This window comes from Symphalangus syndactylus, chromosome 5 (assembly GCF_028878055.3).
Source record: "Symphalangus syndactylus isolate Jambi chromosome 5, NHGRI_mSymSyn1-v2.1_pri, whole genome shotgun sequence".
NCBI lineage: Eukaryota > Metazoa > Chordata > Mammalia > Primates > Hylobatidae > Symphalangus > Symphalangus syndactylus.
In genome coordinates, this window is record NC_072427.2 from 53872698 (window position 1) to 53896715 (window position 24018).

At 44.8% G+C, this 24018-nt stretch overlaps 1 protein-coding gene across 7 annotated transcripts in view; it reads right to left on the reverse strand.

The window, feature by feature from the left end:
- The window catches only part of HERC2 (HECT and RLD domain containing E3 ubiquitin protein ligase 2), a 223973-nt gene that overhangs the window by 161170 nt on the left and 38785 nt on the right, over window positions 1–24018 (reverse strand). For 6 of the 7 annotated variants that reach the window (XM_055278481.2, XM_063640239.1, XM_055278480.2 and 3 more), the window contains 8 exons: window positions 19387–19606; window positions 14248–14348; window positions 13615–13771; window positions 12216–12326; window positions 11529–11700; window positions 10011–10184; window positions 2448–2636; window positions 1666–1817 (listed from right to left, as the gene is read on the reverse strand). In XM_055278481.2, the coding sequence (XP_055134456.2) occupies window positions 1666–1817; window positions 2448–2636; window positions 10011–10184; window positions 11529–11700; window positions 12216–12326; window positions 13615–13771; window positions 14248–14348; window positions 19387–19606 (1276 nt within the window). Of the gene's footprint in view, window positions 1–1665; window positions 1818–2447; window positions 2637–10010; window positions 10185–11528; window positions 11701–12215; window positions 12327–13614; window positions 13772–14247; window positions 14349–19386; window positions 19607–24018 lie in introns of those variants that run through there. The other variant, XM_063640241.1, reaches the window with a different exon arrangement.

Below are 24018 nucleotides of genomic sequence, written 5' to 3' on the forward strand. Positions count from 1 at the left end.
AAGAGGGCCCTGGAAGCGACGGGAGCGCCCCATGTCTTGACGGTGGTGACCCAACTGCGTGCACTTGTCAAAGCCCATCCAACTCTACATCTGAAACTCATGCATCTGGTTGTATGGAAGCCTCATAAAGCTGACCGGCATTTATATGTATTTGTTAAATGAATGTGGATGGAATGAAGCCGGCACTCTGCAATCTATACTTTACAAATGAAAAGTATGAGGCAGTGGAGATTAGGGTAGAGAAGTCTTACTAGTTGAAGAAATTGCAAAGTTAGCAAAATACCCTATTCTTAGGATACAGAATATGTTCCTATGATGGATGACATTCTCTTGACAATCTACAGAAGCCAGGCCTCTCCTTTACTCACTTTGTGACCTACTAGTCTGCAAAATACACACAGTGGCACAGGTGCACACAGGGACAGCCCAATGACTCTACTCCAGTACAAACTCTCCCTTATTCAGCTTAAGTTTCAACTTCCCCACAAGGTTATCTCTAAGTTCTGCCATCTGCACTCATCTCTCTTCCTTCCTTGAAGTCCTAGAATAAGGCCTAAGTTACTCATCCCAGCACTTACTCTCCACTGAGAATTGGTTTACTAAGAAATACTTTATAGAAAGTCAGTTATAAATACCATAAAGGAAGTAAGCAGACATACCACCCTGTTCTGTACCTCGATGCCTTTCAAGTCCCATGTACCCCATGTCAATCCCAGCCCTTAGGATCCAGTGTGAGAGTAATAGTCATGGAGATCAATCTTTTCTTTTTCACTCATCTTACAACATTTGTCTGAATCCCTTACAACACTGTCAGGGTTGGGCTGTTCTGAGGTTGGCATACATGTACCACACGATACGCATCACTCTGCTTTTCTCTCAGTTTGGGATCTTCCCAGCGGATGCTGTCGGCAATGATGCCCTCAACTCCACCCTGTGGTGAGCATGGCCCATGCCCTCCAGGCTCCTCTCAAGGGACACAGGGCAGTCATGACTTCACTCATTTCAAGCTCTGCACTGCCCGCTCCCTGCTCAGGGCTCCGGCCCACATGAAATGGGCTTGCTGGGTTGGTGTGTACATACATCCCTCATTTAAACCTAATGCCAAAGTTCCACGCACAACAGCAAAGTACAAGAGGGTTCCCATCACTCCATGGGGCTGGCAGACCTCCCAATTTTTACAACCTGCCATTTATAACAACTTTCTCTTTCATTTCTGTTCTTTCACAATAAAAGGTTCCACCGAGTAGCATAATATTAGGAAGAAACTGCTGACTTTTGTTCCTGTAAAAATAGTATATGGTTCAAGAAAAGGGTGACAACCTTATCTATGGGAGACAGGGTGAACTGTTTGTGAATGAAGGAACAGTGGTGTGGGATTTGTTTTGGCAAACTTCACAGTGGGGATGCAGCTTGAGTAGATAGAGGCTGGCCAAGGCTGCACGGGGTGCAGAAGAGCAGAAAGGCCAATTCCTGTTGCCCTCCACGCATGGGCAGAGCTCCTAAGCCATCACCAAGGAGGGGGCATATTGTAGCGTCCAGCTCCACCCCAGTGCTACATGTCAGGGCAGCTGGAAAACACCTGGACACGCTTCTGCGCTCCATCCTGTTTAGGATACGGCAACATAAAAGGAGAGTGTGTCCCCTACAGGAATGAGCGATACATACACAGTGTCCCCGTGGCCCAGCCGTCCGCCATCCCCACAGCCCCAAGAGTACACCTCTCCAGTGGCAGCCAAGGCTAGGTAGTGGTGACCATCAGAATGGGCAGCAATTTTTACAATGTTTCTGGAGGCGAGGCCTTGGACCAGCTGTGGGGCCTAAAGAAGGAAAAATATGAAGAAAATTGTCATCAGTCCAAGGAAAACGAAACCAGCACGGCTCTCCTTTATCATGTATCCCTGAGCAAAGCCTGCTCTAACTGGAAGTGGGGCATAAGTCTCTGGGGGCCACGGGGCCGGCTCTCCAGCCCTTCCCACCCAGCACCAACAGAACATCGGGCAGCCTCCAAGTGCTCTGCAGCAAGACCAGAGCCGATGCAGGGGCAGAGCGGCTAGCCCCGTGCCACACAGACATGCGGCCAACAGGGAGGAACACCTCGCTTCAATGAAAACATGCCACATCCCAATTTGCCACTATCCCCATGAGGCCCAACTCCCTCATCTGTCACCTGTCTGACCCCAACGTCAAATGAGTTTACACGTGGAAAATGAGTTTACAAATGGGAATCTCATGATTAGCAATGAGTTTCACTGTAAGGACTTCCTAATCTTCACAACCCAAATCTTGACAATATTACAACTGAGATCATTAAACATAATATACAATAAATAGAAGCTTATCAATCTTCAGAAATCAAACAGCTTAAAGAAAGACCAGAACTTCTGCATCTATAGTACAGACCCTGCCCCCCAAGGGAGCACTGCAGGCACAGTGCCCAGAACACTCACCAGTGTGTCACTATTGTAGGCCTGTGTGTACACACGGCCATTGCGTGACAGAATCAGGAAGCGCTTCTCTGCACAGGCAATCTGTGTGACTCCCAGGTTGGCCAGGCCTTCGCACTGGATTGGACCAATCACATTGGCATAGTATTTCCATCCTATTAACCCCCAACCTATGACCTCCTGCAGTGATCCCTGTAAGATAAGAAAGTAAATGTTTTCTTTTACAACAGAAAAAAAAAAAAGCCTGGGAGTAACATTGAGCTATTACAAGATAAAAACAAAGCAAATAAAGAGAAAATATGCTGATTCAAAACATCAAAATAGCTCGTACCATGCTGTATTACCTCATTTAACAGGTAAGATGAAGCAACTGAACAGGTTATTTTTCCATTTCCATTGTATTTCATTTTAACAGAGTCCGTTAAAAAGTGCTATAAATGGCCCTTAAATACCAATATATTTTTAAATGCTCAAACTACACGAGGGTCACCATTTTGTGCTTTAGCAGGCAAGATCCCAAAAGCCCACACACAAGGCTGGGAGACCAGCATCCGTGTTGGTGGTGAGAGAAATCAAGTTGTACGGGAGCAATCTGGTGACAACCAGCCCACACTAGGTGCATCCCCACCTGTGCATGTGCACAGGCACACATGTGCACACATGGAGGACACGTGTTCGAGGTCAGGCCTTGCAGCACTATTTGTGTGTGTTTTTGTTGTTGTTGTTTTTTGAGATGGAGTTTCATGCTTGTTGCCCAGGCTGGAGTGCAATGGTGCGATCTTGGCTCATTGCAACCTCCACCTCCCAGGTTCAAGTGATTCTCCTGCCTCAGACTCCTGAGTAGCTGGGATTACAGGCATGTGCCACCATGCCCGGCTAATTATTATTATTATTATTATTTTTTTTTATTATACTTTAGGGTTTTAGGGTACATGTGCACAATGTGCAGGTTTGTTACATATGTATCCATGTGCCATGTTGATTTCCTGCACCCATTAACTCGTCATTTAGCATTAGGTGTATCTCCTAATGCTGTCCCTCCCCCCTCCCCCCACCCCACAACAGTCCCCGGAGTGTGATGTTCCCCTTCCTGTGTCCAGGAGTTCTCATTGTTCAATTCCCACCTATGAGTGAGAACATGCGGTATTTGGTTTTTTGTCCTTGCGACAGTTTACTGAGAATGATGTTTTCCAGTTTCATCCATGTCCCTACAAAGGACACGAACTCATCATTTTTTATGGCTGCATAGTATTCCATGGTGTATATGTGCCACATTTTCTTAATCCAGTCTATCATTGTTGGACATTTGGGTTGGTTCCAACTCTTTGCTATTGTGAATAGTGCCGCAATAAACATACGTGTGCATGTGTCTTTATAGCAGCATGATTTATAGTCCTTTGGATATATACCCAGTAATGGGATGGCTGGGTCAAATGGTATTTCTAGTTCGAGGTCCCTGAGGAATCGCCACACTGACTTCCACAATGGTTGAACTAGTTTACAGTCCCACCAACAGTGTAAAAGTGTTCCTATTTCTCCACATCCTCTCCAGCACCTGTTGTTTCCTGATTTTTTAATGATGGCCATTCTTACTGGTGTCAGATGGTATCTCACTGTGGTTTTGATTTGCATTTCTCTGATGGCCAGTGATGATGAGCATTTCTTCATGTGTTTTTTGGCTGCATAAATGTCTTCTTTTGAGAAGTGTCTGTTCATGTCCTTTGCCCACTTTTTGATGGGGTTGTTTTTTTCTTGTAAATTTGTTTGAGTTCATTGTAGATTCTGGATATTAGCCCTTTGTCAGATGAGTAGGTTGCAAAAATTTTCTCCCATTCTGTAGGTTGCCTGTTCACTCTGATGATAGTTTCTTTTGCTGTGCAGAAGCTCTTTAGTTTAATGAGATCCCATTTGTCGATTTTGGCTTTTGTTGCCATTGCTTTTGGTGTTTTAGACATGAAGTCCTTCCCCACGCCTACGTCCTGAATGGTATTGCCTAGGTTTTCTTGTAGGATTTTAATGGTTTTAGGTCTAACATATAAGTCTTTAATCCATCTTGAATTAATTTTTGTATATGGTGTAAGGAAGGGATCCAGTTGCAGCTTTCTACATATGGCTAGCCAGTTTTCCCAGCACCATTTATTAAATAGGGAATCCTTTCCCCATTTCTTGTTTTTGTCAGGTTTGTCAAAGATCAGATAGTTGTAGCTATGCGGCATCATTTCTGAGGGCTCTGTTCTGTTCCATTGATCTATGTCTCTGTTGTGGTACCAGTACCATGCTGTTTTGGTTACTGTAGCCTTGTAGTATAGTTTAAAGTCAGGTAGCGTGATGCCTCCAGCTTTGTTCTTTTGGCTTAGGATTGACTTGGCGATGCGGGCTCTTTTTTGGTTCCATATGAACTTTAAAGTAGTTTTTTCCAATTCTGTGAAGAAAGTCATTGGTAGCTTGATGGGGATGGCATTGAATCTACAAATTACCTTGGGCAGTATGGCCATTTTCACGATATTGATTCTTCCAACCCATGAGCATGGAATGTTCTTCCATTTGTTTGTATCCTCTTTTATTTCATTGAGCAGTGGTTTGTAGTTCTCCTTGAAGAGGTCCTTCACATCCCTTGTAAGTTGGATTCCTAGGTATTTGATTCTCTTTGAAGCAATTGTGAATGGGAGTTCACTCATGATTTGGCTCTCTGTTTGTCTGTTATTGGTGTACAAGAATGCTTGTGATTTTTGTACATTAATTTTGTATCCTGAGACTTTGCTGAAGTTGCTAATCAGCTTAAGGAGATTTTGGGCTGAGACAATGGGGTTTTCTAGATATACAATCATGTCATCTGCAAACAGGGACAGTTTGACTTCCTCTTTTCCTAATTGAATACCCTTTATTTCCTTCTCCTGCCTGATTGCTCTGGCCAGAACTTCCAGCACTATGTTGAATAGGAGTGGTGAGAGAGGGCATCCCTGTCTTGTGCCAGTTTTCAGAGGGAATGCTTCCAGTTTTTGCCCATTCAGTATGATATTGGCTGTGGGTTTGTCATAGATAGCTCTTATTATTTTGAGATACGTCCCATCAATACCTAATTTATTGAGAGTTTTTAGCATGAAGGGTTGTTGAATTTTGTCAAAGGCCTTTTCTGCATCTATTGAGATAATCATGTGGTTTTTGTCTTTGGTTCTGTTTATATGCTGGATTACATTTATTGATTTGCGTATGTTGAACCAGCCTTGCATCCCAGGGATGAAGCCCACTTGATCATGGTGGATAAGCTTTTTGATGTGCTGCTGGATTCGGTTTGCCAGTATTTTATTGAGGATTTTTGCATCAATGTTCATCAAGGATATTGGTCTGAAATTCTCTTTTTTGGTTATGTCTCTGCCAGGTTTTGGTATCAGGACGATGCTGGCTTCATAAAATGTGTTAGGGAGGATTCCCTCTTTTTCTATCGATTGGAATAGTTTCAGAAGGAATGGTACCAGTTCCTCCTTGTACCTCTGGTAGAATTCAGCTGTGAATCCATCAGGTCCTGGACTCTTTTTGGTTGGTAAGCTATTGATTATTGCCACAATTTCAGAACCTGTTATTGGTCTATTCAGAGATTCAACTTCTTCCTGGTTTAGTCTTGGGAGGGTGTATTTGTCGAGGAATTTATCCATTTCTTCTAGATTTTCTAGTTTATTTGCATAGAGGTGTTTGTAGTATTCCCTGATGGTAGATTGTATTTCTGTGGGATCGGTGGTGATATCCCCTTTTTCGTTTTTTATTGCATCTATTTGATTCTTCTCTCTTTTCTTCTTTATTAGTCTTGCTAGCGGTCTATCAATTTTGTTGATCGTTTCAAAAAACCAGCTCCTGGATTCGTTAATTTTTTGAAGGGTTTTTTGTGTCTCTATTTCCTTCAGTTCTGCTCTGATTTTAGTTATTTCTAGCCTTCTGCTAGCTTTTGAATGTGTTTGCTCTTGCTTTTCTAGTTCTTTTAATTGTGATGTTAGGGTGTCAATTTTGGATCTTTCCTGCTTTCTCTTGTGGGCATTTAGTGCTATAAATTTCCCTCTACACACTGCTTTGAATGTGTCCCAGAGATTCTGGTATGTTGTGTCTTTGTTCTCGTTGGTTTCAAAGAACATCTTTATTTCTGCCTTCATTTCATTATGTACCCAATAGTCATTCAGGAGCAGGTTGTTCAGTTTCCATGTAGTTGAGCGGTTTTGAGTGAGTTTCTTAATCCTGAGTTCTAGTTTGATTGCACTGTGGTCTGAGAGACAGTTTGTTATAATTTCTATTGTTTTACATTTGCTGAGGAGAGCTTTACTTCCAACTATGTGGTCAATTTTGGAATAGGTGTGGTGTGGTGCTGAAAAAAATGTATATTCTGTTGACTTGGGGTGGAGAGTTCTGTAGATGTCTATTAGGTCCACTTTATGTAGAGCTGAGTTCAATTCCTGGATATCCTTGTTAACTTTCTGTCTCGTTGATCTGTCTAATGCTGACAGTGGGGAGTTAAAATCTCCCATTATTATTGTGAGGGAGTTTAAGTCCCTTTGTAGGTCACTGAGGACTTGCTTTATGAATCTGGGTGCTCCTGTGTTGGGTGCATATATATTTAGGATAGTTAGCTCTTCTTGTTGAATTGATCCCTTTACCATTATGTAATGGCCTTCTTTGTCTCTTTTGATCTTTGTTGGTTTAAAGTCTATTTTATCAGAGACTAGGATTGCAACCCCTGCCTTTTTTTGTTTTCCATTTGTTTGATAGATCTTCCTCCATCCCTTTATTTTGAGTCTATGTGTGTCTCTGCACGTGAGATGGGTTTCCTGAATACAGCACACTGATGGGTCCTGACTCCTTATCCAGTTTGTCAGTCTGTGTCTTTTGATTGGAGCATTTAGCCCATTTACATTTAACGTGAATATTGTTATGTGTGAATCTGATCCTGTCATTATGATGTTAGTTGGTTATTTTGCTCGTTAGTTGCTATAGTTTCTTCCTAGCTTCGATGGTCTTTACAATTTGGCATGTTTTTGCAGTGGCTGGTACCTGTTGTTCCTTTCCATGTTTAGTGCTTCCTTCAGGAGCTCTTTTAGGGCAGGCCTGGTGGTGACAAAATCACTCAGCGTTTGCTTGTCTGTAAAGTATTTTATTTCTCCTTCACTTATGAAGCTTAGTTTGGCGGGATAGGAAATTCTGGGTTGAAAATTCTTTTCTTTAAGAATGTTGAATATCGGCCCCCACTCTCTTCTGGCTTGTAGAGTTTCTGCTGAGAGATCAGCTGTTAGTCTGATGGGCTTCCCTTTGTGGGTAACCCGACCTTTCTCTCTGGCTGCCCTTAACATTTTTTCCTTCATTTCCACTTTGGTGAATCTGACAATTATGTGTCTTGGAGTTGCCCTTCTCGAGGAGTATCTTTGTGGCGTTCTCTGTATTTCCTGAATCTGAATGCTGGCCTGCCTTGCTAGATTGGGGAAGTTCTCCTGGATAATATCTTGCAGAGTGTTTTCCAACTTGGTTCCATTCTCCCCATCATTTTCAGGTACACCAATCAGACGTAGGTTTGGTCTTTTCACATAGTCCCAAATTTCTTGGAGGCTTTGTTCATTTCTTTTTATTCTTTTTTCTCTAAACTTCCCTTCTCTCTTCATTTCATTCATTTCATCTTCCATCAGCGATACCCTTTCTTCCAGTTGATTGCATCTGCTACTGAGGCTTCTGCAATCTTCACGTAGTTCTCGAAACTTGGCTTTCAGCTCCATCAGCTCCTTTAAGCCCTTCTCTCCATTGGTTATTCTAGTTATCCATTCTTCTAATTTTTTTTCAAAGTTTTTAACTTCTTTGCTATTGTTTTGAATTTCCTCTCGTAGCTCAGAGTAGTTTGATCGTCTGAAGCCTTCTTCTCTCAACTCATCAAAGTCATCCTCCATCCAGCTTTGTTCCGTTGCTGGTGAGGAACTGCGTTCCTTTGGAGGAGGAGAGGTGCTCTGTTTTTTAGAGTTTCCAGTTTTTTTGCTCTGTTTTTTCCCCATCTTTGTGGTTTTATCTACTTTTTCTCTTTGATGATGGTGATGTACAGATGGGTTTTTGGTGTGGATGTCCTTTCTGTTTGTTAGTTTTCCTTCTACCAGACAGGACCCTCAGCTGCAGGTCTGTTGGAGTTTACTAGAGGTCCACTCCAGACCCTGTTTGGCTGGGTGTCAGCAGCAGTGGCTGCAGAACAGCGGATTTTCGTGAGACCACAAATTCAGCTGTCTGATAGTTCCTCTGAAAGTTTTGTCTCAGAGGAGTACCCGGTTGAATGAGGTGTCAGTCTGCCCCTACTGGGGGGGTGCCTCCCAGTTAGGCTGCTCAGGGGTGAGGGACCCACTTTAGGAGGCAGTCTGTCCGTTCTCAGTTCTCCAGCTGCGTGCTGGGAGAACCACTACTCTCTTCAAAGCTGTCCGTCAGACAGGGACATTTAAGTCTGTGGAGGTTCTTGCTGAGTTTTTGTTTGTCTGTGCCCTGCCCCCAGAGGTGGAGCCTACAGAGGCAGGCAGGCCTCCTTGAGCTGTGGTGGGCTCCACCCAGTTCGAGCTTCCTGGCTGCTTTGTTTACCTAAGCAAGCCTGGGCAATGGCGGGCGCCCCTCCCCCAGCCTCGCTGCCGCCTTGCAGCTTGATCTCAGACTGCTGTGCTAGCAATCAGCGAGACTCCGTGGGCATAGGACCCTCCCAGCCAGGTGCGGGACACAATCTCCTAATGTGCCGTTTTCCAGGCCCGTTGGAAAAGCGCAGTATTAGGATGGGACTGACCCGATATTCCAGGTGCCGTCTGTTTCCCCTTTCTTTGACTAGGAAAGGGAACTCCCTGACCCCTTGCGCTTCCCGAGTGAGGCAATGCCTCGCTCTGCTTCGGCTTGCGCACAGTGCGCTTCACCGACCGTCCTGCACCCACTGTTAGGCACTCCCTAGTGAGATGAAACCGGTACCTCAAGCAGAAATGCAGAAATCACCGGTCTTCTGTGTCGCTGGGGCTGGGAGCTGGAGACCGGAGCTGTTCCTACTCCGCCATCTTGGCTCCTATCCCCCGCTAATTTTTGTATTTTTTAGTTGAGACGGGGTTTCTCCAAGGTGGCCAGGCTGGAGAACCCACTCTTTTTATTTATATATATATATATATAACATATATATATAACATATATATAACATATATATAATATTTATTATATAATATATAATTATACTGTCACTACTATAATCAGCATTACATACTAAGACAGCCCACGTTCAGAGTATAAAGACGACTGTGAAAGCCCCTGCAGAAGGTGGGAGGGCCTGGGGCTGTGGATAAAGGGGAGCTCTCTGGGGCTGTGCCACCTGAACCTGGGCCCCCAGGTTGGGTCCCCAGTCCTGTGTGCCTCAGCTTGCTCATCATTCACTCTCAACATGGATAACACCATCAACTGCAAACACGTTTAAAAACCACAAGCCAGCTCCCCCCATCAATACCAGAAAAAGCAAGTCTCCACACGGGCCCAGCATGAGAACCTAGAAGTGGTACTAGCTACAAAACACATGGAGAACACAGTTCTTGCACACACCTTATGAGACGTCGGAGAGCTACACAGCGGAGGCATACAGGGCGTAGCCAGACGGTCTAAATGGGCCATGACAACAACCGCCGTTTGTCGCAGATCAATGGCAAGCTCGTTGTCTTGAGGAAGGGTGAGGTACCTCAGGAAACTCTCATTGGGGCTCAGAGGGCCAGACAAAAGCTAGAAAGGAAAAGTAAACAAACATTCGGAAATGGTGGGAAAAATTAAAGTAACACAATTAACCTTTAACCACTCTATATTTTGGTATTGACTCATTTGACCCATCAAATGACAATGCTGATGATACAGTTACACTATACATCTATATATTTATGCAGCATATAAACTGTGTAAATGTCTAAATTTGCTGCATACATGTACACAACATTGACTGTGCATATATACATTTATGATACCACAGGTAAGTTGAATCCACACAGATTACTAACACAACCAAACCACCCTACAGGCCTAGGACCCCTGGAGAAAGGCAGAACCACCTCTGTGGGAACCCAGCACAGCATCTCAAGCTGGCCTTGAAATCCAAAACCAAAACCTTTAGTCTAAATGTTGCCCACTCTGGAGAACACCTACTTTCATTTGCAAATTAAATCATAGTTCTAATGCTTCTAAAGGCAGAAGAGCACTATTATTATTAGTTTAAAGACTGCCAAATAATAGGCTGGGCATGGTGGCTCACACCTGTAATCCCAGCACTTCGAGAGGCCGAGGCAGGCGGATCACAAGGTCAGGAGATCGAGACCATCCTTGCTAACATGGTGAAACCCCATCACTACTAAAAATACAAAAAAATTAGCTGGGCTTGGTGGCAGGTGCCTGTAGTCCCAGCTACTCGGGAGGCTGAGGCAGGAGAATGGTGTGAACCCGTGAGGCCCAGCTTACAGTGAGCCGAGATCACGCCACTGCACTCCAGCCTGGGCGACAGAGCGAGACTCCATTTCAGAAAAAAAAAAAAAAAAAAAAAAAAAAGACTGCCAAATAATAGAAAAATTAAACCAAAGCACGATATTGGAATGCCTATGACTTTCCCAAAAAGACTAGCAAAATCCCACTTGTACTTGACATGTAAAGACCAGCAGTCCTGAAGGTTTAGGCCCAGGACCCCGCATGCCTGCTCCTCCCCCATCTCGGCATCCACACCTGTTAAAAGGGGAGCTGATACCAAACACAGTGACAGCTCAGGTGACATGCCCTGCACACAGCCAAGTACATAGGAAGGGCCAACAAAGCAGGCCACTATTTTCGTTGTGCTTTTCTGGTATTTATTTAAAAGTGCGTGTTTCAAGCTTGGTTCTGTGCTGAAAAGGAAGTCAGTACTCGCTGATCCGAGTCTTCTCCACAAACAAGTGGCCTCCCACACCTGTCTCATCTGACTCACTGCTGTTACCACCAAACACACACAAGCCAGAGAAAAACACTGCCATGGACATGAACGCTGGTCTTGCTTTAAAAATAACTAGACTTGAGTGCCACCTAAACACAAAGTTCCATCATGACACTCACATGCATGTCGCCCTCGGAGTGGGGTGTGTCCTTCCTGCAAATGATGCTCTGGAACCTTTGCAGCAAGGGCAAAAGCGGGGCGCTGGTGCCCTGGGCAGAACGCTCATTGTCAGTCTCCTGTGCCCCGCTGTCCCACAGCTGAAGCAACAACAGGATGGCAGACAACATTTGGCTAAAGGAGAAAAGATATTTATTCCTAGTAAAAACAGATTAACTTCTTTTCTTCACGGTTGATCAAAAATAAAAGCAAACAGCTAGATAGAAGTGAAGAAATACTTGAGATTTGAAAGGAAACTAAAGTAAAGCCATGGTAATTAAATCACTGAATTGACACCGAGATTTCAGCACAAGACATCGCCTTCTGCTGATAGGAAAGACTTCTTAACAGAAAAGCTCAAAGAGCACATTTACATGAAAGTTGTAGGATCTTAAATTCATGGAATAAAAATAATTAAATGATGAAAACTGAAAGAAAAAGAACAGTTCCCAGGCTAGAAAACTGAGCATAAAAAAGGAAGTGAAGAAAAGGAAAAGAGCGAGCGAGCGAGCTCTGGGACCTGGTTCTCTGGTTACAGATCACCACATCTGCTGCGGTCACACACGATTCAGTGAAATGCACACAATGCAACAGGTATTTGGATACAGAGGTGCTTCCCCAAAGCGTTCCCAGTCTGCAGCGGCCCTCACCTCAGCGTGCCTCTCTGCACAGCCAGCTCCAGCAGGATGGCCAGGGCCAAGTGCTGGTCCTGCAGGGGGATGTTTCCTGGCCCTTTGGTGCCTGGCGTTCCGTGAACATCCCTGAAATGAAAGCAGTGGATGCAGGAACAAAGCGACCTCCAGAAAGACAGCATGCTTACAATCACACTAACACGTTTACTACACGCTCCCTCCCAAGGAAGGATGTATTTTTAATATTTAGAATCCAGTTTCTGAGACTTGCTACTCAAACTTATTCATAGATTTTAAAGTGTACAATTAGCTTACACAACTATATTTTATTTAAAGTGTTCATTCAGATACTATATTACAGTGGATGACATACTCCAAGTATGTGAAGCATAAAATAATTTATCCCATTATCCAAAACATGAGTAAAAGAATATCTAGCTATCTTTTCCAGTTTCAATGACGTGTAAGACTATACCAATATCAACCTTCTCCTACAGAATTAAAGAATCAATTTCTAAAACCACCTGAGAATCTGGAGGCAAAATGTCTACACTAATTTCTATCTCTGATCAATGAAATATTTTTAACTTTTCTATGTTACTCAATAATAAATTTTTTAAAATTCTATCCCAAGACTGCAGAGAAAGGATCTTATGGCATCAATATTACAACTGAATTTTTGAAATCAACTCCAAGCCTATGGTCAGGGCCTCCAGCATTAAAACTCTGTGGTGATGCCTTCACGAGCAGGCTCAGGAAGTGGACTCAGAGCCGGGGACGCAAACGCCAAACGCCTCCTGCCGGCTGGAAGAAGGCACAGTGCTGACCTCTACAAGGAGAGTGAGGAGTGGCCTCACTTTTTCTCTGCATCTGTCTTTCCTGTTGAATTTTAGATTTTCTGTAAATTTAAAAACCTTAACAAAAATGCATAGCACCCAAGACCAGAGTTCATGTTTTTCCTTAAACACAAATGATTCCTATTCAAAAATTTTTACACTAAAAAGACCAGCTACAGGACTAAACTATTTGATCTTGAGTAGTTGTTTACTCCCACATTATCTGTAAGACCTCAAACCAAGCACCACCCTGCACTCAGGACAGCAGCTCCTAATCATCACAGAGAGACACGCAATGTAAGCGCTCAAACCTCTACGAATGACTGATGGCCAAATCTCTAAGCATCCTCTCTCGTCCATCTCATTTAGTATCACAGCTTCCTGAGTCTAGTCAGAGTATCATATATCAAATCGCCTGAAAAGCTGAGAACTCAGACCCGGAATCACAGCACTGAGAGCCCGCTGAAAACAGGTGAAAAACCAACCTACTAGGCTTCTTAGCTCTAAAGCGAGGGTGGTAAGAACCAGCTTCAAGCAGTCCAGCTGTCTGCATGCAGAAGGCAAGAAAGGAAAGAACTCACCCCGTTACGACGGACCTGAGGAACCTGGTCGCTCTCTCCACCACCTCCAGCCACACAGAGGACACGGTGCTCTCGTCGAAGAGCGAGGCCTCGGGAAGTGCTCTCAGGGCGTCCAGGGACTCCTGCAACAGCTCACTGCAGAGGTCCGCATCCTCGCCTGGGCGCACACACGCGTCAGAGGAGCTCCCCCACTCCCCTCACTCTCCCGCTGGGCTTCCCACCCCTCAGCAAGAGATAACGCCACTGTCACCTTTCCAACCCCTCACTCAACAGGCCAAAATCTAGTGCAACTGTTCCAGTCAATTCTGTGTTTCACGGCTGTCACATGAGCAATACACTAACTTCTTGTTCTTCTAGAATTAAGTCTGTACTCAGGTGTTCCATGGTAGTGGTTGACGTGGGGGTTGGGGTGCATGCACTCTCTTTTTTTCTTTAAAGCACAGATGTGAAAAGCCAAACAGCCTCTGCAGCCTCTCATCTCACAAGCAAGGAAACTGAGGCGCAGAGAGCACATGGGATCAGCTGAAGGGCACATGGTGGCTGAACCGAGCTTGAAACCCAGTCTGTTGATGCATTAGGGAAGCAGAACAACATGCCACACCAGGGACCGTACCTGATCACCAGGGACCGTACCTGATCGCCAGGCCCTGCGCAGGAAGGCAAAGGCGAAAGACAGTGCCGCTCGGGATCCCACTCTGGCGAGCCCCTCCACGCCTTTGCCCGCAGGCCGGGAACTGCAGACGACACACACGGAACATATAACCAGTCAGCAGCAGAGGGTACAGATACTACATAAAATCAATACTATGAGAGGGTGTGTACCAAAATCCGACCAATGGTTTTCTTCAAGTGACAGGATCACAAGTGGATTTTTAGTTTTGTTGTTTAACAACTTTTCATCAAATGTCTTTTGTAAAGGAAAAGTTTTCTCTTTAAGAATCAAAGAAATGTACAAGGAATTTTAAATGTCTTGGGAAAATGCTCACGAAATGACCTCCCAAAGCGAGATTCTAGTGGGAGAAAGCAGACGATAAGCAGATAAACACATAAACGGAGGGAGAATAAACCCCACATGGGAGACCAGGCCGGAGAGGAGCTGGAAGAAGAGCAGCAGAGCCGCACAGGGTAGCCTGGCTCGCCCCAGCTCCAGCGTCCTCCACTCGGGGTCTGCTCCTGGCTGCGGGTGAAGCCCTGCATGCTTGACCCACCCTATGGGGAGTCGCCCTCTTCTGAGGGTGGTGCTCATCACCCCCCTATGTCTTTTTAAGCTTTTCACTACTTGTGTATGTTAATTTCACAAGTCACAGTTTCATTCCACATGTTGTAAAACGTTATGCAAATGGTACACCATAAAAATCATCCTGTACAAGGGAGAAAAGGCTAGAATACAAAAATGCATATATAGGGAGGCTGAGGCAGGAGAATGGTGTGAACCCGGGGGGCGGAGCGTGCAGTGAGCCGAGATCACACCACTGCACTCCAGCCTGGGAGACAGAGCAAGACTCCATCTCAAAAAAAATAAAATAAAAATGCATATATAATCTCAATCATGCACAGCAAGTAAATGTATGTTATACTTTATACTATATCATGTTTCTAATATTACAGTATTGCTACTATAAACTATATTCTCCAAATTTACTAAAATTTGCTTTCATGATCGGAGAAATCCTATAAAAACAGGTGATATGGAGTTCAAGACCAGCCTGGCCAACACGACGAAACCCTGTCTCCACTAAAAATACAAAAATTAGCCAGGTGTGCTGGCAGCATGCCTGTAGTCCCAGCTACTTGGAGGCTGAGGCAGGAGAATCGTTTGAACCTGAGAGACAGGTTGCAGTGAGCCAAGATCGCACCTCTGCACTCCAGCCTGGGAGGCAGAGCAAGACACCATCTCAAAAAATAAAAAAATAAAATAAAATAAAATAAAAAAAAAAAGGAGGGATGTTATAGGAGGATCTCCCCAAGATACAATATGTAATAAAAATGGCAATGAAGAACACGGCTGGCCAGGGGCAATGGTAGAAGCTTATCCACAAGTGCCCAAATAATGCACCAGGAGCTCAGACAGGAAACACAAGAACCTCTGAGAAAGCCACTGGATACCTGGAAGATGGAAATCTTTGCTCCTAAATGAGAAATATGAACATGACAAGACACAGACATGTAACAGGACACACAGTCCTTATAAGAGAAAGCACATGTGCCAAGTGTGGTCAGAGGAGGTGGGCGAGTCACTTTAGGTCAGGAGTTTGAGACCAGCTTGGCCAACACGGCAAAACCCCGTCTCTACTAAAAATACAAAAATTAGCCGGGCATGGTGGTGCACGCCTACAGTCCCAGCTATATGGGAGGCTGAGGCAGAATTGCTTGAACCTGGGAGGCAGAGGATCTAGTAAGCCAAGATCATGCCACTGCATTCCAGCCTGGCCTGGGCGACAAAGCGAGACTGTCTCAAAAAAAAAAAACTACTCAACCATAATGAAATAATGATACATGCAATGACCTCCTTGGGAAAATGTCAAGGGGATTATGCTGAGTGAAAAAAGTCAATCTTGCTTGAGGCCAGGAGTTCAAGACAAGACTGGGAAACACAACAAGGCCCCAGTCTCTACAAATACAAAATTAGCTGGGTGTGGTGTCATGCATCTGTGGTCCCAGCTACTCAGGAAGCTGAAATGAGATGACTCCTTGAGCCCAGGAGTTTGAGGCTGCAGTGAGCTATGATTATATCACTGCACTCCAGCTTATGGACATCAGGGTGAGACCCTGTCTCCAAAAATTACAATAACAATAATAAAAAATTTAAAAGCCAATGTCAAAAAATCACATAATAGACACACAGAACAGATGCGTGGTTGCCAGCAGTTAAGGTGGGGAGAGAAGACGTGAATGTGGGTATAAAGGGCCCTTGTCCATGTACCGACTGCAGTGGAAGTCTCAGAAAATCCACACCTGAAAAAATTGCAAAGAAATACACACACAATTGAGAGCATGTAAAACTGGGAAAACCTGAATAAGATAGGCAGGCTATCAAAGTTAACACTCTCATTGTGATGACTGTGTCACAGTTTGCAACTAACTACCATTGAGGGCAATGGAGCGAACAGTAAAAGGAATCTCTATACTGGTTCTTACAACTGTATGTGAATCCACAATTATCTCAAAAAAAAGGCTTTTTTAAAATTTTAGGAATTCTTCCACTTAATGAAAGATACATTCCAATTAATCCACCAACCCTATGTCATCACAAAGGAAACAGCAGAGAAAAATCAGCTGGGCTCTCAGCCATTTCTGCAGCTGAGGGAATTCAGTTTGATTTGACAAACACACAACAGTGCTTGGACAATCTTAGCATCTACCGCGCACCCATACATAACACTCTGATTCATGACCATCACAGCCAGTCAGGAAGGAAGGAAACAACCATGGCACTCCTATTACCAAATGGGTAGGAATCTCATCTGTCTCTTGGTTTAATTTACTCTAAAACTATTTTCAAAAATACAACATGTACAGTTGTCCCTTGGTATCTGCAGGGGATTGGTACCAGGCCTGCCCCACCCTGGCTCCATACCAAAATCCTAGGATGCTCAAGACCCTGATATAAAATGGGGTAGCATTTGCATATAACCTGTACACATCCTCCCATATAATTTAAATCATCTCAGCCAGGCACAGTGGCTCACACCTATAATCCCAACCCTTTGGGAGGTCGAGACGAGAGGGTCGCTTGAGCCCAGGGGTTCAAGACCAGCCCGGGCAACATGGCAAAACCCCATCTATACAAATTAAAAAAAAAAAAAATTGGCCAGATATGGCGGCTCATGCTTGTAATCCCAGCACTTTGGGAGGTCAAGGCACTCAGATCACTCGAGGCCAGGAGTTAAGAGGCCAGCCTGGGCAACACGGTGAGACCTCGGCTCTACAAAAAATACAAAAATTAGCCAGGCATTGTGGCACACGCCTGTAGTCCCAGCTACTGGGGAGGCTGAGGTGGGAGAATCACTTGAGCCCAGGAGGTCAAGGCTGCAGGCAGCCATGATAGCCCCACTGCCCTGGGCAACAGTGAGACCCCCATGTCAAAACAAACCAACAAACAAAATCATCTCTAGATTAGCACCTAATACAAGGTAAATGCTCTGTAATTAGATGTTATATTGTATTGTTTTTTCTTTGTAATTTTTTATTGTTGTGTTGTTTTTTATTGCTTTTCTTCCAATATTTTCGATCCACAGTTGGTTGAATCTGTGGATGTGAAACCCACAGATACAGAGAGCCAACTGTAATGTGATTTCAACTATATTTAAACATAAGGAAAAAAAAAAGGAAAACAAACACAAAAATTAAAACGTAAGAAAACAAGGAAACAAGCTACAAGTATCGCTCCTGTCTCTGGGGAGCAAGACGATCAGGGCTTTGCTCTTGTTTCTTTCTACCTCCTGTACCTTCTATGTGCTCTCCAGGGAGTCAAAGTCACTATCACAGTCAAATAAAGCCAGCACTCCTAACTACACAAAATGTAAGTTTCCTCTGGCAGTCTTGTAGTTTAACCTTCTGAGGACAAAAGTCTGATAGCTTCATTTTGGAAAAGTACAAATTTACATAAGCCTTAAACATTCTAGTGGCTGTTAGCAAATAGGGGAGATCTGTGATATATTAACAGGCATCAACAAATTAAAACTCACATGCCCAAAAGCATCTCTTTTTTTTTCTTCTTTTTGAGACAGAGTTTCATTCTTGTTGCCCAGGCTGGCTCAATCTCCGCTCACTGCAACCTCCACCTCCCGGGATCAAGCAATTCTCCTGTCTCACTCTCCCGAGTAGCTGGGATTACAGGCATGAGCCACCAAGCCCCAGCTATTTTTTTTATTTTTAGTAGAGATGGGGTTTCTCCATGTTGGTCAGATCTCAAACTCCCGACCTGAGGTGATCTGCCCGCCTCAGGCCTCCCAAAGTGCTGGGATTACAGGCGTGAGCCACCACGCCCAGCCCAAAAGCAACTCTTGTAATAAAAGAATAAGAAAATCACATTAGGAAGGAAAAACATGAAGCATCTAAACTAGTTGGGCACTAAACATTACAATCTATCTCCTGCCCAGCAGCAAAACAAAATAAAACGTATACAATGTTCAGAACTCATTTTCCAATTTATACTTGAGCTGATCTAAAGCTGTGGCTGGCTTCCACACTTACTGACAGAAAAACGTCTTTACAATAATGACACAGAGCCAGGTGCAGTGTCTCATGCCTGTAATCCCAGTACTCTGAGAGGTTGAAGCAGGAAGATTGCCTGACGGCAGGAGCAAGACCCCATCTACACACACACACACACACACACACACACACACACACACATTGTTTTTATTTAGCCAGGCATGGTGGCATGTGCCTGTAGTCCCAGCTACTCAGGTGGCTGAGGCGGGAGGATCACTAGAGCCCCAGAGTTCAAGGTTACAATGAGCTATGATTACACCACTGCGCCCCACAGCCTGGGTGACAGAGCAAGACGTTGTCTCTCCAAAAAAAAAGAAAAGAAAATGTTTATTGAATAAAATAATGACACAGATTACACAGCATGGTCTGTTACTACATGAGCAAATTGGCAAATCCATTCTCCAGATTATACAAAGCATACAAAAATGGAAAGCAAGAATAAATTTCAGAAGGTGAAGACAGACACTATATTGAAAACCTTAAACTTTCTGAAACAAAACAGTCTGAATTTTATATTTAACTGGCATCAGGATTCTTTTTTCGCTTTATTATTACCTTTTTTTGTCCACAGGAGGCAGAGAAATGCCGCTGCTTTTCCACTTAACTTTGACATTCTCCTGAAAAACGGTTCTATTCAAGGCGATGAAATAGCGCTCCAAGATCACTAGCCTCTGCTTGAGTCGCAGGGCTGAGAGGGTGGTGGTGGCTGACTGCACGGCCAGGGCCTGCTGCTCTTTAACCAGCACAGAAAGACACTCCTTCAGTTCATTCACATCTAGAAAACAAGACAAGAAAACATCTCACCTATGGACAATGTGGCCACAGTTTGTTGTAATGTGGAGAAAATGGATGATGACGACAGGTAGTACTCGAAGGCATGATATGTGGCAACAACGGTTTTAAGCACTTTACACATATGAGCTCAGGCAGCCCTCACACCCAGCACTGTCAAGCAGTGCTGTCCATCCATTTTATGAAGAAACTGAGGCACTGAGTGGTTAAGCAACTTGTCCGAGGCCACACAGAGGCATGTGGCACATGACAGAGACCACTCTGAGCCACCATGGCACACTGCCTCTCTGGAAACATCATATAAAAGATGTTGGCCAGGCACGGTGGCTCACACCTGGAATCCCAGCACTTTGGGAGGCCGAGGCAGGTGGATCACTTGAGGTCAGGAGTTCGAGACCAAACTGGCCAACATGGCGAAACCCCTTCTCTACTAAAAAAAAAAAAACATACAAAAATTAGCCAAGTGTGGTGGTGCGTGCCTGGAATTCCAGCTACTCAGGAGGCTGAGGCACGAGAATTGCCTGAACCCAGGAGGAGGAGGCTGCAGTGAGCTGAGATTGTGTTGCTGCACTCCAGCCTGGGTGACAGAGTGAGACTCTGTCTCCCAAAAAAAAAAGTTACTAACACAGAACTTTGAAGTCAATATTAGTCAATATTTATCAGCAGCACATCTCCTAAACAGAAAAAAACACTAGCCATTATTTTCATGTTACAAAACCAAATTCAAAATAAAAACGATGTCTTGATAAAATTACCCAGCATGCATGACTCATGAAACACATTTATGGACATATTTTAGAGGAAGATAAAGTAACCAGTTAGAATACAGATTCTAACTAGTAAGTGATATTTCATTATATTATTCTCTCTTCTTCTATGTATCTTTGAAAATTTCCATACTAAGAAGTGTTTTGTTAGTAGCTAGAAGGCAATCACATGAGTGAAAATAATTCAAAGGATTCTGGTCTTTTAATTAAGCACGCATCTGCCTCAGAGTACAGATCATTATAGGTGAATTATAAGTTACCTCCCACCAATCTCCATAACAGCACAGCTCCCAGTGGCGGGGTGAGAGCTGGTCTCTTTTGTGCTTGCCTCTCTGCTGCTTACTAGCCTGGAGGCCAGCAGCCACCAGCCTTGCAGCCCTGGACCCTCACAGGTAATAGCAACACCCCTACTGGCTGCCTCCCCTTAGGTAGAAGACATCAGTTTTCTGGCTACCCATTACTTGGATATGCTCTCCACGGACGGGAGGGACCTCAGAAGGCATTAGAGAGAAACATCTCACCACTCACTCCCTGGAAAGGCACAGGATGGCGCACACTGTGCCCAGCACCAGCAGTAGGATGTGAGACCTGGAGCTTTGCAGCTGAGAGCTAATAGTTATTTAAAACAACATGAAGAATACTGAATTGCACACTGGGCTCAAGACGGAGAAGCGACAGACTGACAGGTAAAGCAGTGCCCCCGCCCTTCTCAAGACATCCCCACTGAGCCACCCTTCAGGCAAGGAGGCTGGCCCGGCACTTCAAGGGCTAAGCCCTTCCTGAAGAGTCAATGCATTTTCCACTTTTAGATAATGCATCTCCTTCTGCTTGGCTGCAGAGCCCAGAAACAACCCCAAAGCTCCAAGAGGGCAGCTATGTCCTTGAGCACCCACGTGCCCTTCTCCCTGACACTCTCTTGCTTATTCCGTCGCAATCCTGACTGCCCAGTCCATCAGTCACGTATGCTCTGAAACAGTGGGTGAGAAAATACACAAACCATGGACACCACTGGGGAGTCAGAACTCCTACCCCTGCCTCACAGTAACCAGGGGCCTCTAGGCAAAGTGGGAAGCCTGGACTTCGTCTCAAGCTGCCAGTGATGAGGTGAAGAACGCCCTATCCCTGCCAGAGCAGGGTCACAGAAAGATTTAACCACTTACACAGAAGATTTAAGTAAGACCTAGAGTCACCTAACAATATGTTATATTGAGAAAGTCACTCATGACACCAAGAAACAGGAAGATCCAAAACCAAATTTTAAAAAACAATTATAGAAATACCACGATGAAAGATGTTGGAACAATGTGGCAAATAATTAAAAGCAGTCATGATAAAAAGGCTTCAATGAGAAATTACAAACACATTTGAAATAAATGAAAAAACAGAAAGCCTAAGACAAGAAAAGGAAGACAAAAAAAAAAAAGAAACCAAACAGAAAAGTTTAGAACGGAAAAATACAATAACCAAAATAAAAAGCTCAGTGAATGGACACAGCAGTAGAATGGAGGAAAAAGGGGAAAGAATCAGTGACACAGAAGATAGAAGTTATCCAACGTAAATAATACATAAGAAATACATGCCCCCAAGGCAGAGTGTGGTGGCTCACAGCTGTAATCCCAGCACTTTGGGAGGCCGAGGCAGGCGGATCACAAGGTCAGGAGTTTGAGACCAGCCTGGCCAACGTGGTGAAACCCCAACTCTATTAAAAATACAAAACTGAGCCGGGCATGGTGGCGGGCACCTATAATCCCAGCTACTCGAGAGGCTGAGACAGGAGAATCATTTGGGAGGCAGCGGTTGCAGTGAGCCGAGAACATGCACTGCACTCCAGCCTGGGAAACAGGGAGAGACTCCGAAGACTGGGGCGGGGGGAGGAGAGGGGAGGGGAGGGGAGGGGAGAAGAGGGAAGGGGGAGGAGAGGGGAGAAGAGGGAAGAGGAGGGGAGGGGAGGGAAGGGGGGAGGGGGAGGGGGAGGGGAGGAGGAGGGGGAGGGGAGGAGGAGGGGGAGGGGAGGGGGAGGGGAGGGGAGGGGGAGGGGAGGGGGAGGGGAGGGGAGGGGAGGGGAAGGAGAGGAGGGGGAGGGGAGGGGAGGGGGAGGGGAGGGGAGGGGAGGGGAGGGGGAGGGGAGGGGAGGGGAGGGGGAGGGGAGGGGAGGGGAGGGGGAGGGGAGGGGAGGGGAGGGGGAGGGGAGGGGAGGGGGAGGGGAGGGGAGGGGAGGGGAGGGGGAGGGGAGGGGAGGGGAAGGGGAGGGGAGGGGAGGGGGAGGGGAGGGGAGGGGAGGGGGAGGGGAGGGGGAGGGGAGGGGAGGGGAGGGGGAGGGGAGGGGAGGGGAGGGGGAGGGGAGGGGAGGGGAGGGGAGGGGAGGGGGAGGGGAGGGGAGGGGAGGGGAGGGGGAGGGGAGGGGAGGGGAGGGGAGGGGAGGGGAGGGGAGGGGAGGGGAGGGGAGGGGGAGAGGAGGGGGAGGGGAGGGGAAGAAGAAAGAAATGTCCCAGCAAAAAAAAAAAAAAACCAGTCTCAGGGACCTATGGGACTATAACAACTCTGGTCACTGAACTCTCACGAAGGGACAGGAGAAAGAAGGTGGGGTTGAAACTGTACTCTACGAAGTGATGGCTTAAAAGTTCCCAAATTTGGCAAGAGACATAAATCTACAGATCTAAGGTAAGCAAGCCCTAAACAGGATGAACCCAAAGAAATCCAAACTAAGACATATAATAGTCAAACTCCAAAAAACAAAAGACAAAACATTTCAAAAGCCACTAAACAGAAACTGCCTTAACTATCATGGATTAACAAGTCAAATGACAGTGAATTTCTCATCAGAAACCATGGAGCCCAGCTGAAAGTACAAAATATTTTTCAAACGATGAAAAGAACCATTAACCCAGAATTCTTATATCCAGCAAAAATGTCCTTCAGGAATGAAAAGGAAAGCAAAACATTCTCAGAGGAAGTAAAACAGAATTTGTCACCAGAAGACCCACACCAAAAGAAAGGCTAATGGAAGTTCTCTAAGCAGAATGGCAACCATCAAAGAAGAAAACCCTGGAACTTCCAGAAGGAGGAGATGACAAGCACACCACTGCATAAATACAATAGACTTTTCCCTCACCTCTTGACTTTGCTAAATTATGTCTGAAGGTTCAACCAAAAATTGTAACATTGTCATATGTGGTTATCAATGTAAGCAAATGAAATATTTAAGGCAGGTATATTATGAACAGGAGAACATAAAGGAACGTCAAAGGAGGTAGTTTCTATATCACTAAAGCTGGTAAATGACAACACCAAGTACAATCTGATAAATGTTCATACATACACAGGCTGAGTGTCCCTTATAAAATGCTCAGGAGCACAAGTGTTCCACATTTGAGATTTTTATCAGATTTAGGAATATTTGCATATAAATAATGAGATATTCTGGGGATAGGACCCAAGTCGAAATACATTCATTTATGTTTTATATATACCTTATACACAGAGCCTGAAGGTAATTTTATATAGCATGCTTAATAATTTTGCGCATGAAACAAAGTTCATGCTAAGTATTTATGAATGGAATTTTCAATTTGGGGGCATCATGCTGGAGTGCCAAAAAGTTTTGAATTTTGGGGCATTTCAGATTTTG